Source organism: Geotrypetes seraphini, chromosome 19, assembly GCF_902459505.1.
Source record: "Geotrypetes seraphini chromosome 19, aGeoSer1.1, whole genome shotgun sequence".
Taxonomy (NCBI): Eukaryota; Metazoa; Chordata; class Amphibia; order Gymnophiona; family Dermophiidae; genus Geotrypetes; species Geotrypetes seraphini.
Window position 1 is genome coordinate 13,468,423 of NC_047102.1, and position 17,329 is coordinate 13,485,751.

General features: G+C 41.1%; 1 protein-coding gene across 3 annotated transcripts in view; it reads left to right on the top strand.

Annotated features, from left to right (window-relative positions):
- The window catches only part of C19H11orf49 (chromosome 19 C11orf49 homolog), a 79,063-nt gene extending 70,153 nt beyond the window's left edge, over positions 1 to 8,910 (top strand). For 2 of the 3 annotated variants that reach the window (XM_033928227.1, XM_033928229.1), the window contains 2 exons: positions 2,295 to 2,358; positions 8,528 to 8,910. In XM_033928227.1, the coding sequence (XP_033784118.1) occupies positions 2,295 to 2,358; positions 8,528 to 8,699 (236 nt within the window). In that variant the 3' untranslated portion in view covers positions 8,700 to 8,910. Of the gene's footprint in view, positions 1 to 2,294; positions 2,366 to 8,527 lie in introns of all 3 variants that reach the window. The other variant, XM_033928228.1, reaches the window with a different exon arrangement.
- Positions 8,911 to 17,329: the final 8,419 nt, after the last annotated feature.

The window sequence follows — 17,329 nt, forward strand, 5'->3', positions numbered from 1 at the left end:
TGACGTTTTCAGTAAAATGTGGGGGGGTTACAACCCCCATACCCCCCACAACGCGGCGCGATCTCTATTAAGTAAAGTGGGGGAGTTCCCCCACCACGCCCCCCCCATCGGAGCCCTAAAAACAGTAATTTAGAGTGGCGCGGCGGTGCACGCTGCGCTCAATTGTCTGGGCGCGCCTTTGTCCCGGCGCGCTTTTGACCTGACACCGTTGGGATTTACACCTGCACCTGGGAATGTCTAGGTTCTATAACATTGTAGTGGTGTCTAGTTGCTGTACTAGAGGGATTAGGAGAGGTCACCTCCTTAGAGCATAAGCATAACCATACTGAGTCAGATCAGTGGTCCACGAGCCCAGAATCCTGTTTCCACTGTGGCCAATCCAGGTCACCAGAGCTGATATTGTGTTGTCATAATGCCTAAGAGCCAACCTCATCAGTGATGTCACAATGGCTTCTACTCTTGTCCTGTACTTAGCTCACGAGAACATAAGACTAGCTATACTGGGTTAGACCAATGGACTACTAGCCCATTATCCTGTTTCCACAGTGGCCAATCCAGGTCACAAATACCTGGCAGAAACCCAAATAGCTACCAATCCCCGGGCAAGCAGTGGTTTCTCCCGTGTCTGTCTCAATAGCAGACTATGGAATTTTCCTCCAGGAGCTTGTCCAAATCTTTTTTAAACCTATCTACATTAACCATTGTTATCACATTCTCTAGCAACGTGTTCCATAATGTGGACCTTAATCATATCCCCCCTCAGCCATCATCTTGGTTGCTCTTCTTTGAACCTTTTCTAATTCCGCTTTATCTGTTTTGAGATATGGCATAGAGAATGACACGGGGACAAATGTATCCCCATCCCTATGGGAATCTCAATTTTCCGTCCCAATGAGCTCTGTCCTTATCTGCACAAGCCTCAAACACTTTAAAATCATACATGTTAGAGGCTTGTGCAGTTAGGGGCAGAGTTTGTAGGAATAGGACAAGGACAGAACTCCCAAGGATGGGATAGAGATGTTGATATCCCACTCCCCATTTACCGTCCATTTTTACTAATTTTACTTTGATGTATTTTAAACAATCTTTCCCTCCCCTACTTTCCTTGTCTCATGTACGTTAACCTAAATTCGTCTAGGATTTTTTTTTTTTTTTTAATATTTGATAAAATATTGCTTTTATTTATTTATTTTAATTGTTTTTTGCTATTTTTTATATTGTACACCGTTTAGACACTCATTTTGATAGATGGTATATCAAAAATAAAGAAACTTAATAGTGTCCAGTATTGGACGCAATACTCAAGGTGAGGTCACACCACGGAGCGTTAAAAGACATTATGAGTCTTATTTTCCATCCCTTTTCTACTAATTTCTAGCATCCTGTTTGCTTTTTTGGCTGCCACCACGCAAGGTTTCAACATATTCTCTACGATGCCACCTTGATCTTTTTCTTGAGTGTTGACCCCTAAAGGTAGACCCTAGCATCTGGTAACTATGATTTAATTCCCCAGTGGGTTGTTTGGGGGTTTTTTTGTCTCAGCCTCCTCTCCAAAGTAATGACTCGTATTCAAGCATAGAGGACCGTGAATTCTATCTGCCCCGAAGTAGAGTACTGCTATAATATTGTCTATTCTGACAACTTAGTGAAATGCAGATCCATGTGTTATTTTAAATGACAGGTAGCCACATGTTCTGTATATTACCATCTTTAGCCCACTGGTATTTTAGTCATTGACGATTTGTAAAATACATACTGCTCGCCAGCTCATATGTGTCCATTCCACCATCTATTTGCAAATAGGCTTTTCATCAGCAGATCCTTTTCTAAAATACTCACAAAATAGACTTCTTAAATTTGCCTTTGTGTGTGTATGCCAGATCTTGCTATATTGTGTTCCTTATGTCAAGCTATGAAACTGCTTCAGCGTAACAGCATTCGTGAAAGATGATTTCAGCTTATGTGATCTGCATGATTGTGTTAGATTTTCTAATTTGCATTTATGTGTATGTTTGGTTATAAATACAATTAAGAAACATCTGTATTGTGCACATCTGAAAGTACACATGGGTCAGATATGTATGCATGTGAATAATTTTTTATGAGATTGCAGATGTAAGCTATTATATGTCTGTGCACTCGAGCCTGGCCGTGAAACTGTATATATTAACAGTTGCAGGATTGTGTGCAGATTGTAAGATTGCCCATGTAAAATGCATGTGTGTGTGTATGTCCAAGATTGTGCAGGGACATGTGATGACCCTGATCTCATTCACTGCCATTGACTCTTTCAGGAGCTTTGCCGGAGAGGGGGAAGTTACTCGAAGACACCACCATGGACAAAACCCTGGAAAATTTGTGAGTGGTGAGCTAGAGAAGATGTGATTCTAGCATTTACCTGCACAAATGACCAGAATGCTGGTCTATACACACCATTATTGTGCATAAATGCCATTCTATAATGTGCCATATAGTTTGAAGCTGGGTACACAGCCAGGCATAGGACAGAGTTTCTGTTGGGTTTAGAACCCCAATAATTTTGCAAAGTTAGCTGTAGATTCTAGGCAGAGCAACTGTGGGGCACATACACTTGTACATTACAGAATACTATAGGTTATGTGTGTGTCTCTGGAATCTACCTAAACAGAAGCTACACTAAACTCTTAACAATTTTATTATATCTATTCTTACGTAATATGTTGCACTCTTGTAATCTTCCAATTTTATAATTTGTACATTGTCATTTGCTGATTGTCCAACTCTGTTCGGTGTAAACCGCCTAGAAAACTATCCTTCCCCTCATTAAAAGGCATGTCCCATCCAGGAGAACTAGGGACATCCCTATCCTTCAGAATTCCAGAGCTCTGGAATAACCTTTTTACTGTCCTGCATCCCTCATTGGAGTTCCTTCTCTATACCATTCCCTGTAAACCGTGCCGAGCTCTACGAGTGTGGAGATGATGCGCTATACAAACTTAAGGTTTAGTTCAGATTATTATTATTATTATTACTTATTTCTTTCATTTTTTAACCCATTGTCCCCAAAGAGCTCAGAACGGGTTCCAGGTTAAACATACATCACATTTCAGGACAAGTTTTTTATCCTAACTTGACACATACTAACACAATATACAGTTCACTGATTACAGTTTGCCATAGTTCTCCTTACAGTGCTAGATTTTACAATACAAGTTTTCCTTATTTGACACATACTGGTTCTGGTACCCATATACATCTCTTTGTAGTCTAACAGTCAAGGGTAGAGGTTTAGGTGAAGAGGTATGTTTTTCTTGCTTTTCTAAAGCTGAGGAGTTCTTCAAGGGATCTGATTGGCGGGGGCATTGTAAATTATAGAATGCTATAGGTTATGTATGTATCTCTGGAATCTAAGCACAAGCATTTGCCCCAGCTCTGTGCCTGGAATAAGAGCTCATATCTAAACTGCCTATGTGGGTAGATACTAGTTCCACTAATATACCAGAAAGCAAGTGTCTAAGAACGTATGAATTAACATACTGAGACAAACCGAAGGACCATCAAGCCCAGTATCCTGTTTCCAACAGTGGCCAATCCAGGTCACAGGTACCTGGCAAGATCCCAAGAAGTAAACCAGATTTTATGCTGCTTATCCTAGGAATAAGCAGTGTGTTTTCCCAAGCCATCTCAATAATGGCCTATGGATTTCTTTTTTTAGGAAATTATAGAAACCTTTTTTTAAACCCTGCTATGCTAACTAATTTCACCACATTCTCCAGCAACAAATTCCAAAGTTTAATTACACAATGTGTAAATAAATATTTTTTCTGGTTTGTTTTAAATCTACTACTTAGTTGCTTCATCGTATGCCCCCTAGTCCTAATATTTTTGGAAATAGTAAATAAGCAATTCATACCTACCCTTTTCACTCCACTCAGTATTTTATAGACCTCTTATCATATCTCCCCTGAGCTGTCTCTTCTCCAAGCTGAAGAGCCCTAGTTGTTTTAGCTTTTCCTCAACTTCGTTTTCCATTCCTTTCCTAATCATTCCTAACATTCTATTTGCTTTCTTAGCCACCGCAGCACATTGAGCTGAGGATTTCAACGTATCCTCAACAATGACACTTAGATTCTTTTCCTGGGCAGTGACTCCTAACACAGAACCCAGCATCACGTAGCTATAGTTCGGGTTCCTCTTTCCCACATGTATCACTTTGCACTTGCTCACATTAAGAGCTCTTTTTACAAAGGTGCGTTAGGGGCTTAACGCGCGGAATAGCGTGTGCTAGCCGCTACCGCCTCCTCTTGAGCAGGCGGTAGTTTTTCGGCTAGCGTGCACTAATCCGGTGCGTGCGCTAAAAACGCTAGCGCACCTTTGTAAAAGGAGCCCTAAATGTCATTGCCATTTTGATGCCCAGTCTCCGAAGGTCTTCTTGCAATTTTTCACAATCCTCTTACGATTTAACAACTTTGTTTTTTTTTTTTATAAATTTAAAGTTTACAATAGATACAAAGGATAAAGGTTACTTACACCAAATTTTAAACAAATCATATACATCACAAACATTCCTTTTCAAGCCCACAACAATTGGAGAGGCCTACGACAATCTAACTAACAAAAATAAAGAAATCTAAGAAATGGTTTTGATTCCGGAAGAATCTTAACCATTCCATTACTATATGGGATTCTTACATCCACCGAAATTCTCAGTAAAGACACATTGAAAAACATTGAGGAAAAAGAAAAATCATTTTTGTTCTCGGGTTATTAAAAATTGTTGCAATTGAATTGGATCCCAAAATATATATTCAATGTCTTGTAATTTAACAAGACATTTGCATGGAAATTTTAAGTAAAAAGATGCCTCAAGAGCTAAAACTCTTGTTCTTAATTTCAAAAATTCTTTCCTTCGTAATTGCGTAGCTCTTGAGACACTGGGAAATATTCTCACTAAATCTCCCAAGGTCTTCTTGCAATTTTTCACAATCCTCTTACGATTTAACAACTTTGAACGATTTTGTGTCATCGGCAAATTGAATTATCTCACTATTGGTCTAAAATGTGAAGAGACTTTCTTTAAGGTGGGCATTATTTTTATTTATCTCATAACGCATATGAATATGTTAATAGTCTCACTGTATTGTATGAAATACTATTACGGGAGGGGATGGGATGGGGGGTTTCTATTTAATAATAATTGTTCAGATATCAGGTGTAATACATAATATTCAAGATATTAGAATATAAATATGTAATGAAATGTTATATTTAATGTGTTATATGAGAGTTAATCAAGTGGGTATTTATAAGTTCATATGATTTTATCTAATACACTTGTTGTAATATGCAAAAATGAATAAAGAATTTAAAAAAAAGAAAAGAAAATACTTTCACACAAGTTCTCAAAGTATATAACCATGTCCTAGATTAAATCAATATTTTTATCAAATGTCCAAAATAGTGTTCAAAAATAACTCCCAAAGAATATGAAATAATGAAGTCTTATTCATCCAAGCGCAGTTTTGTCAAATCTTCAACGTATCCATAAACAGGAACCTCCAAATATCCTCAGTAAGTGTTTGATTCCAGTCAGCCCAAATGACGACATAATGTGTAGCAGTACTCTACTTTGGAGTGGTAGAATTCACGGTCCTCTGTGTTCGAATATATCTCATTTTCCCGAAAAGCAAACTGGTAGTTTGTATTAGAACACTAAGGCATTTTTCTTTTCAGGAAAATGACTCGTATTCAAGCATAGAGGACCGTGCTCTTGGATGAATAACTCTTCATTATTTCATATTTTGGGGGAGTGATTTTTGGAGACTATTTTGCACAGATTTGGACATTTAATGAAAATATTGATTTAAGTTAGGGCTGATGATGATGCTTTGAGCACTTTGGTGGTGCTAAATCTGAAGGTCTATTTTAGATCAATATCTTACTGGGTTATATTATGTGCTTCAGTTTTTTATCTGGAGCTTGTTTGGAGGGATTTATCTTTTTAATCTGAGTGTGCTCTTTGGACCTGTTATGAAATGACCCTTGTAAGTGTAACATGTAGGGGTAATTCCACAAAATAGATGCTACTACTTACACCCCTATTATGTCTATAAACAATTAGAATAATTTCATATCTGTACACATAAATTCCACAATCCCACCTTAATCACCATTCTCTAAATAATACAAGACAATGCAATTTTTATTTGAATACCGCCAATACCTCTTCGAAGTTCACAGCGTTTCACAAACAGTAATAATAATAATAATTTATTTTTTATATACCGCTATACCGTGAAGTTCGAAACGGTTTACAATAAAGATAGGTTTAGTCAGTACATGGGATGCAAGTGGGTTACAGTAAAGATATATTTTGTCAGTACATGGGATGCAAGTGGGTTGCAATACAAGTGGTTTACTATCAAGGTGCATTTTGTCAGTGTAATAATACATCAAATATTAGGTACTTAGCAAATATCCCTAACTGTCCCTAAAGCTCACAGTCTAAATAAAGCACCCATGAACAGTTACTTAACAAACTAAAAATGCAAGGAGAAAAACATAACCAAAATTAAGTAAGAAAATAAAACAAAAGATTAGATAAAATTGTAAGAAAATAGAAACCTAGTAGAAAAAAGCCCCTAATGAAATAAAATAAAGTCATGTATATTAATGGCTCTTAGGCTCGAGCATTTACACCAACTCTCAGGCTGGTATAAGCACACGTGCATGTTTATGTCCTGGTGTTCCATAAAGGAAAGACGCCTGCTTCACTTTTTAGAATAGGTGCCCGGTTGTAGAATTCCCCCTCCCCCACTATACTGTCTGAGATGCAAAATAAAAGTTATACATGTTTCACACCACAAGGTACTAAGCTGGTATGGACTGGCTGGATGGCTATAGCACTGGGTTCATCCTCGAGGGCTACCAATAAGTCAAGTTTTCATGATTAAGATTTCCAGGGGTGCCCAAATGGTCCATCGTGATTGACCAGTAGATCGCAAAGGCAACGTGAGTTGATCGCGTTGCCTTTGTGATCTTGTTCTTCTTGCCTCCCTGAGCCAGGCCAGGCACGTACAAGCACCGGACCCCACAAGCCTTCACCTCCGACGTCAATTCTGACGTTGGAGAGGAAGTTCTGGGCCAACCAATTTCTGCCTGGCTGACCTGGAACTTCCTCTCTGATGTCAGAATTGACATTGGGGGGGGAGGGGAGAGGGAAGGCTTTTGGGCCCGGCACTTGTATGCTCCAGGCCTGGCTCGGGGAAGCAGGGAGAAATCGGCGTGGTGGTTTGGGGGGGAGCAGGGAGAGAGAAAGAAAGACAGGCAGGCAGTGGGGAGAAAGAAAGACAGAAATAAAGAGGGGGGCAGGGGGAGAGAGAAAGAAAGAAATATTGGATTTACAGTCAGAAGAAGGAAGTGCAACCAGGCTCATGAAATCACCAGACAAGAAGGTAGAAAAAATTATTTTATTTTCATTTACTGATCAAAAGGTGTCCGTTTTGAGAATTTATATCTGCTGTCTATATTTTGCACTATGGCCCCCTTTTACTAAACCGCGATAGTGTTTTTTAGTGCAGGAAGCCTATGAGCTTCGGGAGCTGTGAGGGGAATTCAGCGCAGCTCCCTGCGTTAAAACCTGCCATTGAGGTTTAGTAAAAGGAGAGGGGGTATATTTGTCTAGTTTTGTATAGTTGTTACTGAGGTGATATCGTATATTTTAAAGTCATCTGCCTTGACCTCTTTGGAAAAAACCCCGGAATATAAATGATAATTCATATTTTCTCTGCGTACCATGTGCTTTGTGTTTTTTAAAATTTTATTGTTGGTAGATCATTTTGACTTGGTCATTTTAAAAGTAGTTTGCAAGCCCAAAAAGTGTTGGCACCCCTGCTCGATTGTATGCAAATCTCTCTCATGTAGGGTAAAATCTGGACCCCCTAGACCAGGGATCTCAAAGTCCCTCCTTGAGGGCCGCAATCCAGTCGGGTTTTCAGGATTTCCCCAATGAATATGCATTGAAAGCAGTGCGTGCACATAGATCTCATGCATATTCATTGGGGAAATCCTGAAAACCCGACTGGATTGCGGCCCTCAAGGAGGGACTTTGAGATCCCAGGCCCATCCCCACTCCGCTGTGTCCCAGCTCCGCCCCCAGCCTCACCCCCACTGCCGGTTCGTCAGGCAAAAAGGCATCCACGGATCCGATGCAATGACATCATGAGCACGTGGCATCGCCGTGTTGCCCCCCTCCTGACACAATTTCTTTTCAAACCCTGGACAAAGTGCCGGTTTTCAAAAGCCGTGTCTGGCGAAATCCGGATGTCTGGAAATCCTCTTCTCGTGCATTTTTGTGAGTCTACTGGTCTTTACTCCTAGCCCTCGAGAGTTTCAGCTGCTCGTTGTTTATGTGTTGTGGAATATTTCAGCAGTTACACATTCTCTTGGGAGCTAGTGTGGTGTCTGTACTGCTGCTTCTTCTCGCCCAGCACCTCCAGAGCTACACGACCTTAACTGCTGTTATTTCTTTCTTCCTGTTAACATTCAGAGTTGCCCAGATGTCTGAGAACTCTGTCTCCAGTCCTGCAACAGGCCCACTGACTGTTCAGCTTCGAGCACTGCCATGCATCAGCTCCCCTCGGAAACCTCTCCAGCACCGGCCAAGAACGGACCTCGAGAGTGATGGCTCCACCGAAGAAACAGACTCCTCAGAAAACTAAAGAAGCCTGTCCCTTCTATATATGCACATAGTTATTTTGCATGAGTTTGGGCTAGAGCACGCTGCCTTCACTCTGCAATGTCCTGTCAGTGAATTAAAAATTCATCATTAGGTCGACAGTTCGTTGGGAACATGATCTAGTAACTTATGATTTATCTTGTACTGTAATGTGAATCCTGACTGTTGTATAATAAATATCACAATTAGCACTCTCTCAAAAGTAGTGGAAAATCCATTGCAGAACTGTGAAAAACAGCCTTTCTGCCAGGGAAAGTGCTCTGCTGCCCCTTTCTGGTAATAAACTGCAAGGCCTTGAGGAATATATAGAGCACAGCTTGCCCTTCAGGATCTGGAGAGAGGGGAAAGGAGGGATAGAGCTAGGAGGCATGCAGACAAGCTTGTTGTAGCCATGGGACCCCAGACTTGTCAGATGATGAATTCTGGGGCATTGTTCCAAATTTCTGCATGTTAACACTTAAGAACATATGAGTTGCCATATTGAGACAGACCAAAGGTTCAACAAGCCCTATATTCTTATTTCCAACAGTGGCCAACTCAGTTCACAATTACCTGACAAGATCCCACAAGAGTAAAACAGACCTTATGCTGCTTATCCTAGAAATAAGAAGTGGATTTTCCGAAGTCCTCAGTAATGGCATATACTTTTAGGAAACTATCCAAATCTTTTTTTAAACCCTGCTAAGCTAACTGCTTTCACCACATTCTCTGGGAACAAATTCTAGGGTTTAATTACACATTAAGTGAAGAAATAAATCTGCGTAGTAGCTTGATCACATGCCACCTAGTCCTAGTATTTTTGAAAAGAGTAATAAAACAAGCAATTCACATCTACCCATTCTACTTCACTCAGCATTTTATAGACTTGCCCTGGGAGAAGCTACATTTTATTTTAGACACTGTGCGGTATGCAGGACATGACACTATGGAGCTTAAAAATGTATTTAAAGCTTAGTCATGAATAGACTTAATTCAAAAAGAAGAACTCATGCACAAATGTCAAGAATTCCCCCCCCCAACACAGATTTAAGGTTTCTGCCTTTTGCTGGTTATTCTGTTTACATCCCCTTTGCTTTCCCACATTTTATTTGTTCATCTTCAAAAGGTTTACCTCATCTTTCTGACAACCAGGCAATTTTCTCTCTTTTGGCAGCTGTTCATCGAACCCTGATCTTTGTGTCCCTCTGTTTTTAATAATTGTCTGCTTTCTTGTAAACCTTTTCTTGTACTGTCTCTTTCACATCTTTGGCGCGCCTTTTGTCAACCTGCCTTGCAGAATTTTGTTGCCTTTTTAGCGAGATGCTCCTCAAATTTTTATTGTCTGCTTCAATTTAATTTGGCAGTTCTTTGGTTGGTATGTAAAGAAGGAGAAAGCAACAGATAGAGGGTGGGAATGGTATTGATAAAAAAATGAAATAAGAAGAGTGGATATATTCTTCGGTCCTGACAGCATGAAAGGTGTTTCTCTGTTCAACTTTCCCTTGAAGACATGGGAGATTCTGAGAAACTGGAGAAGAGCAGATGCAAAGACATTGGGAAAGGTGGAAACTATAGAGTTGTTAGTTTGGCATCTGCTAATTGGATAAAATGGGTGTTTCCTAAAAGATTTACGTGGATGAGGTTATGGGGAGATGAGCTGCTTCTGGAGTTAAATGGTTATATGAACAAGATCAATGAATATGGGAAAAACAAATTATGATTATTGGAGAAGAAGCTGAACATCTATGGCCTAGACAGATCTATCTGTGTGATCACAAGATTTAAGATCAGTGCAGAGATTAGGGTACTTGGTGTGGATTTGTGGATATTAAAGACTGGGCATAGTGAGTGAGTTAATAAGAAAATCTGAGTTCATGAGCCAATATCTCTGCAGTAAAGAGTCTCAAAAGGAAGTATCTGTCCAACGTTCCTACAGACCTGGTTTCAAGCACTGCAGTTCCTTTTCCCCCTACCCATGAAAGGTCTCGTTCTTCAAGCCTAAAGTAAAATCTAGGTTACCCAATATAGGCAGTAGACACTCCCTTTCTGGACCTTTCAAAGTTGCAGCTATGGCTTTCAGGCCAGCTGCAATGGACACAATGGCTCACGACCTCTAAGGGGCTGTGGAAGATTACATAATTCAGGTGTAATGGATGGAATAAAACGCAAAATGCAAAGGTTATGAATCCAGTAGCTAACTTGCAGCCAGTGATACTTAGAAACAAGTAGTGTAACATGATCTGATCATTTGCCTCTATTAAAATACTTGGAGTCACTTTAGATCGCCATCTAGCTTTTGAGGAGCATATTGACTCATTAGTCAAGAAATGTTTTTTTGCATTATGGAAGCTTTGTACCATCAAAAAATATTTTGATTCTACATCCTTTAGATCAGGGGTCCCCAACCCCCGGTCTGTGGCTCACTAGTGGGCCGCGGCTGTTTGATAGCCAGGCCCCGAGAGATCATCCCTCAGCAGAGCCCCGCCAACCGCCAACCTCCGTTCTGAAAAGCAGCGGCGGAGGCAGCACTGAACAGGCTGCTTCGCTGCCTTCCCTCTGCTGCCGCATCACTGTGATGTGGCGGCAGAGGGAAGGCCCTGGCAAGGAAGGCAGCAAAGCAGCCTGCGGTGTTGCCGCTGCTTTTCAGAAAGGAGGTTGGCGGCGCCTCACAGTCGGAGGGTCATCGGGGTTCTGCTGCATGTGGGGGATGGGAGGGAGAGATGGAAAGGTGCGTAGAGGGATGGGTTGGTGGGGTCGTCAAGGTTCTGCTGCATGTGGGGGATTGGAGGGAGAGATGGAAAGGTGCACAGGAGGATGGGTTGGCGGGGTCATTGGGGTTCTTCTGCATGCGTGTCACTGTCTTCCATCGTCCCCCACCTGGGATCGTTTGGTTGCAGGAAAACAAGCTCAGGGCTCCCACTGATTCAAAACAAATGCTAGGAAGTTCTTCTTTACTCAACGTGTGGTAGACACCTGGAATGCGCTTCCAGAGGACGTAATAGGGCAGAGTACGGTATTGGGGTTCAAGAAAGGATTGGACATTTTCCTACTAGAAAAGGGGATAGAAGGGTATAGATAGAAGAGTACTGTGCAGGTCCTGGACCTGTTGGGCCGCCGCGTGAGCGGACTGCTGGGCGCGATGGACCTCGGGTCTGACCCAGCGGAGGCATTGCTTATGTTCTTATGTTCTTAATAATAATAGAAATGTAATGTATATTGTTTATAATCCTTCCCCCCCCCCCCCCCCCACCAACACCGGTTCCTAGAAAAATTGTTTTCAAAAAGGGTTTCAAAATTGGTTTCAAAAAGATTGGAGATCACTGCTTTAGATTATTGGTGCAATCTATGATATTAAGCATCCTTGATTATCGTAATATCATATACTTGGGATCGTATAAGAGACTTTAAAAGACTGAGTATCATTCAGAATTCAGCTGTCCTTTTGATTTTTGGCCTGAAGAAAAATGACCATGTCAGCCCTTATAAACAATTACATGGTCTGCTGGTAGAGGCAAGAGTTCTGTTTAAATTTGCTTGTATTTGTTTCAAAATCCTAACTGGCTTGACGCCAATTTACCTCTCCTCTCGCTTTGCGCTGGCTCATACCATCAAGTCTACCCGCAGTTCATGCTTATTTGCCTATCCTACATTAAAATCTTGCTGTTATAAGCAGGCAAAATGAATGCCAAGTAGAGTAAAACTATTTCTAAAGCTCTGTCCTATTAAAACTAGTAAAGACCGACCTATCTCTTTTTTTTTTTTTTTAATTCTTTATTCATTTTTTAAGATTTACAATAAGTGTAACAGCATATATAACATTTTAAACTCAGATACAACACTTAATATTCTTTTTTTTTCCAAATCTTTATTCACTTTATTATATACATCAAGTGTACAGTAAATATAACTCATCATATTACAATATCACTTGAACTTCCATAACCATATATTTCCAATAAATTTACCCCCTCCCCTTTCCATCCATCCATACATATTATATTTCTTATATGCATTAATCATTTAAAATATACAGATATTTATTTAGACTATCCTATCCCCCCTCCATTTCTACAAATTATCACATAAGGAAAAAGAATAATAAATTAACCTTAATCATTATAATATTCTATTAATGGCCTCCACACATCCTGAAATCTTTTAAAATAACCCTTTTGCACTAACAATATTCTGTTAAAATCAGATTTTATCCCCCCTAATCAATAACATTCTTTAAATTCAAGAAAACATAATAATCCCCATACCTTACTTTAATAATCAGACCAAAATACCCTTCCCCCCCTCCCCCCCCACCTTGGACATGCATATTTAAGGGAAAAAAATCATATTCAGTCATTACAATATTTTGTTAATGGCTCCCAAATATCCTGAAATTTCCTAAAATTCCCCCGCTGTGGCTATTGTCCTTTCCATTTTATAAATGTGACATAAAGAGTTCCACCAGAAACTGTAATTCAGCCTCTCCCAGTTTTTCCAATTATTCATAATCTGTTGTATGGCAACCCCTGTCATAATAAATAGAAGCCTGTTATTATTAGATGCTAAACAGTACAGTATCATATAATAATGCCACCGGATTTTCCAACAAACAATTTATTTGACCCCCATATTGATTTCCAAAAAGCAAGAATCAATGGACAATAGAATAGCAAATAATCTAATGTCCCAGTTTATTACTTGCTATTCCTCTGTATTTCTCTATTGTTTATGCTTCACTGGTTGTCAGTTGCCTCGTTTGAGAACCGCTTAGAACTGTTGTGGTGTGGCAGTATACAAAAATAAAGTTGTTATTATTATTGTAAATAAGCTTCACGGTAAAGAATGACATGGGGACAAATTTTTCCCCATCCCCACGGGAACTGATTTTCCCAGCAAGTTCTTTTCCTGTCCCTGCCCCAATTCTGCAAGTTCTGTCCTCATCTGCACAAGCCTCAAACCCTTTAAAACTATAAGTAGCAACATTCTAGAGCTCAGATTGTGATGTCATAATGCCTCATTCCACCAATGCCTAAGCTCCGTCCTCATCTGCACAAGCCTCAAACCCTTTAAAATCATAAGTAGCAACATTCTAGAGCTCAGACTGTGATGTCATAATGCTTCATTCCACCAATGCCTAAGCTCCATCCTCATCAGCACAAGCCTCAAACCCTTTAAAATCATAAGTGTCCAAGGCTTGTACGGTTAAGGAAGAGCTTACAGGAATGGGGCAGGGACAGCAACAAAATTTGCGGGGATGGGATGGAGAAATTGAATTCCTGCGGGGATGGGTAAAAATTTGTCCTTATGTCATTCTCTACTTCACGGCCATAGTTTGCATAAGTGGAACCATCTTAATAAGAAGGAAGACCAGCTAGAAAGCAATTAAAATAGTCTGGCCAGTTAAGACTAAGGCATGAATCAAAAGATGAAGGGGAGAAATAGGTAGATGCTGATAAAAATGAGGCTGAATTGCTTAACATATATTTCTGTTCTGTGTTCACAGCTGAAGCGCTGGGAGCGAGACCGCAGAAGACAAACGTCAAATAGGGCTGGAGGGGTGGTCAGACCCTGATCGAGGTTCAGAGGCTCGTGTTTGTGAAGAGCTCACTAAACTAAAGGTAGATAACTCAATAGGGTCAGATGGTGTACCGAAGAAGCTTGGAGAAGTTCTAGCAGCTCTGCTGGCTGACCCTTTCAATGCTTCTCTAGAATTGGGAGTGGGACTGGAGGACTGGAGAAGGGTGGATAAGGAAGCGGATATTCTGGCAAGTAAATGAATGGAAACGCTTCTTGGAACAGAGAATAGTGAATTTTCTGGAATCCAGTAGACTACAGGACCCGTGGCAACATTGATTCACTAGAGCGCAGAGAGAGGGGGGACATGATCGAGACGTTCAAGTATCTTACGGGCCGCATCGAGGCGGAGGAAGATATCTTCTTTTTCAAGGGTCCCACGACAACAAGAGGGCATCCGTCGAAAATCAGGGGCGGGAAACTACGAGGTGACACCAGGAAATTATTTTTCACTGAAAGAGTGGTTGATCGCTGGAATAGTCTTCCACTACAGGTGATTGAGGCCAGCAGCGTGCCTGATTTTAAGGCCAAATGGGATCGGCACATGGGATCTATTCACAGGGCAAAGGTAGGGGAGGGACATTAGGGTGGGCAGACTAGATGGGCCGTGGGCCCTTATCTGCCGTCTATTTCTATGTTTCTAAGATATCTTCTTTTTCAAGGGACCCACGGCAACAAGAGGGCATCCGTGGAAAATCAGAGGTGGGAAACTACGAGGTGACACCAGGAAATTCTTTTTCACTGAAAGGGTGGTTGATCGCTGGAATAGTCTTCCACTGCAGGTGATTGAGGCCAGCAGCGTGCCTGAGTTTAAGGCCAAATGGGATCGGCACATGGGATCTCTTCACAGGGCAAAGGTAGGGGAGGGACATTAAGGTGGGCAGACTAGATGGGCCGTGGGCCCTTATCTGCCGTCTATTTCTATGTTTCTATAATAGAGGCAGGTTTGTCAGACCAATCTGATCTGTTTTTCTGACTGGGAATGCACTAGATGTGCTGTATTTAGATTGTAGCAAAGCCTTTGGCATTGCTCCACACAGGTGTCTAATAAATCAACTGAGTGCCCTTAAAGTAACAGACCGGGTCTGGAACTGGTTGAGTGGAAAGTGACAGAGGGGAGTGGTCAATGGAGATTGCTCTGAGGAAAGGGATGTTACCAAAGGTGTACCTCAAGATTCGGTTCTTTTTGCATGGGTTGTGATTTCTTTTCAATAAATAAAATACATTTTGAAAAAAAAAGAAAAAAAAAGTCCAGAGGAAGTCTACTAAGTAGATCAGTGATCTTCATCATATGGCATAGGGCAGGGGTGTCCAATGTCGGTCCTCGAGGGCCGCAGTCCAGTCGGGTTTTCTGGATTTCCCCAATGAATATGCATGAGATCTATTTGCATGCACTGCTTTCAATGCATATTCATTGGGGAAATCCTGAAAACCCGACTGGATTGCGGCCCTCGAGGACCGACATTGGACACCCCTGGCATAGGGGAACAGACTTAAAGATCTCAATATGTAGATTTATGGTCCATCAAGCCCAATAGCCCTTTCTCATGGTGGCCAATCCAGGTCCCTAGCACCTGGCCAAAACCCAAGGAGTAGCAAGATGTGGTTTGTTGCATTTGAATTGGCATCTTCTTGATTACTTAGCCAGCTGAATAACTCCATTTCTAAGTCTTGGTTCCTTTTCTTGGATTATGACACATTGATCAAATAATTAAAATAACAGGGGATGGAGGGAAAATAATCCAAAACTAAATCGAGCACGCTCCATAACTACTATTAGTGTGTCAAAGCAGTAATTAACCAGCGAAAGAACAAGCCTCAGAGTACTGGAGGTATGTACCCACACTCACCCACCCTTACATCATTGGCAAAAAAAACTTTGCAGAGAGGTTAAATAGGCCTTGAGGAAAGCAAAAAAGAGTATCAAACGAACACACACTGTTTAACCCTTTCAGGACCATAAGGATCGTAGGCCAATTTTTGTGGTTTTGACGACATTTTTATGGTAAAAAGGGCTTGCAGATGCCAAAACATTGATTTTTTTTGTGAAATATCATTATTTTTATTTAAAAAATCACACTTCTGGCTTATGGACAGTGTGGCAAGTGAATCTTCTCGTCAATCTGGCAACGACGCTAATGAATGAATGTCGGAACCAGTTTGTTTACATAAAGGCAGTATCATATGGAATCCGTACATATCAAATTTAGAACTGTAGACTATCCCAATCAAAATTGATAGGATTTTAAAGTTATGGGACAAATATGTCCCTTGGTCCTGAAAGGGCTACACTTAGATAGCAATGATGGATAAATAATAAATCCAAAGGTGGAGATTAGGAAGGCAAGGGGATGCATAAAACAGAGTACTGAGACTAGAGACAGGGAAAGAAATTTGATATACAGTAAACCCCCGCGAATCACAGTCAGTAATTTGCAGTATATGCTAGGAAGTTCTTCTTTACCCAATGTGTGGTGGATACCTGGAATGCGCTTCCAGAGGGCGTAATAGGGCAGAGTACAGTACTGGGGTTCAAGAAAGGATTGGACAATTTCCTGCTGGAAAAGGGGATAGAGGGGTATAGATAGAGGATTACTGCACAGGTCCTGGACCTGTTGGGCCGCCGCGTGAGCGGACTGCTGGGCACGATGGACCTCAGGTCTGACCCAGCAGAGGCACTGCTTATGTTATGTTCACCATTTCTTTATTCTAAAGTCATGGTTACACCAATCAGGAGCTCCTTTGACACGCTATCTGGCTTGTCAAAGCAGCTCCTGATTGGTGTAGCCTGACTTTAGTAACAGGAAGAGGCGGTCGGAGCATACCGCGAATGATTTTCTGCACCCGCCGGCGCCCAGCTGCCCTCTCCTGCATTTTGACAGGAAAAAAACTGGGGATTCCTGGAACGGAACCTCCATGAATTTCGGGGGAGTACTGTACTGCCTTTCTGTGATTTACATAATATATACAGGTATTTATTTAGTAGCTGGGACAATGAAGGGTTAATTGGCTGTCCAGAGTCACATGATGCTGCAGTGGGAATCGGACCCAGTGTCGCTAGGC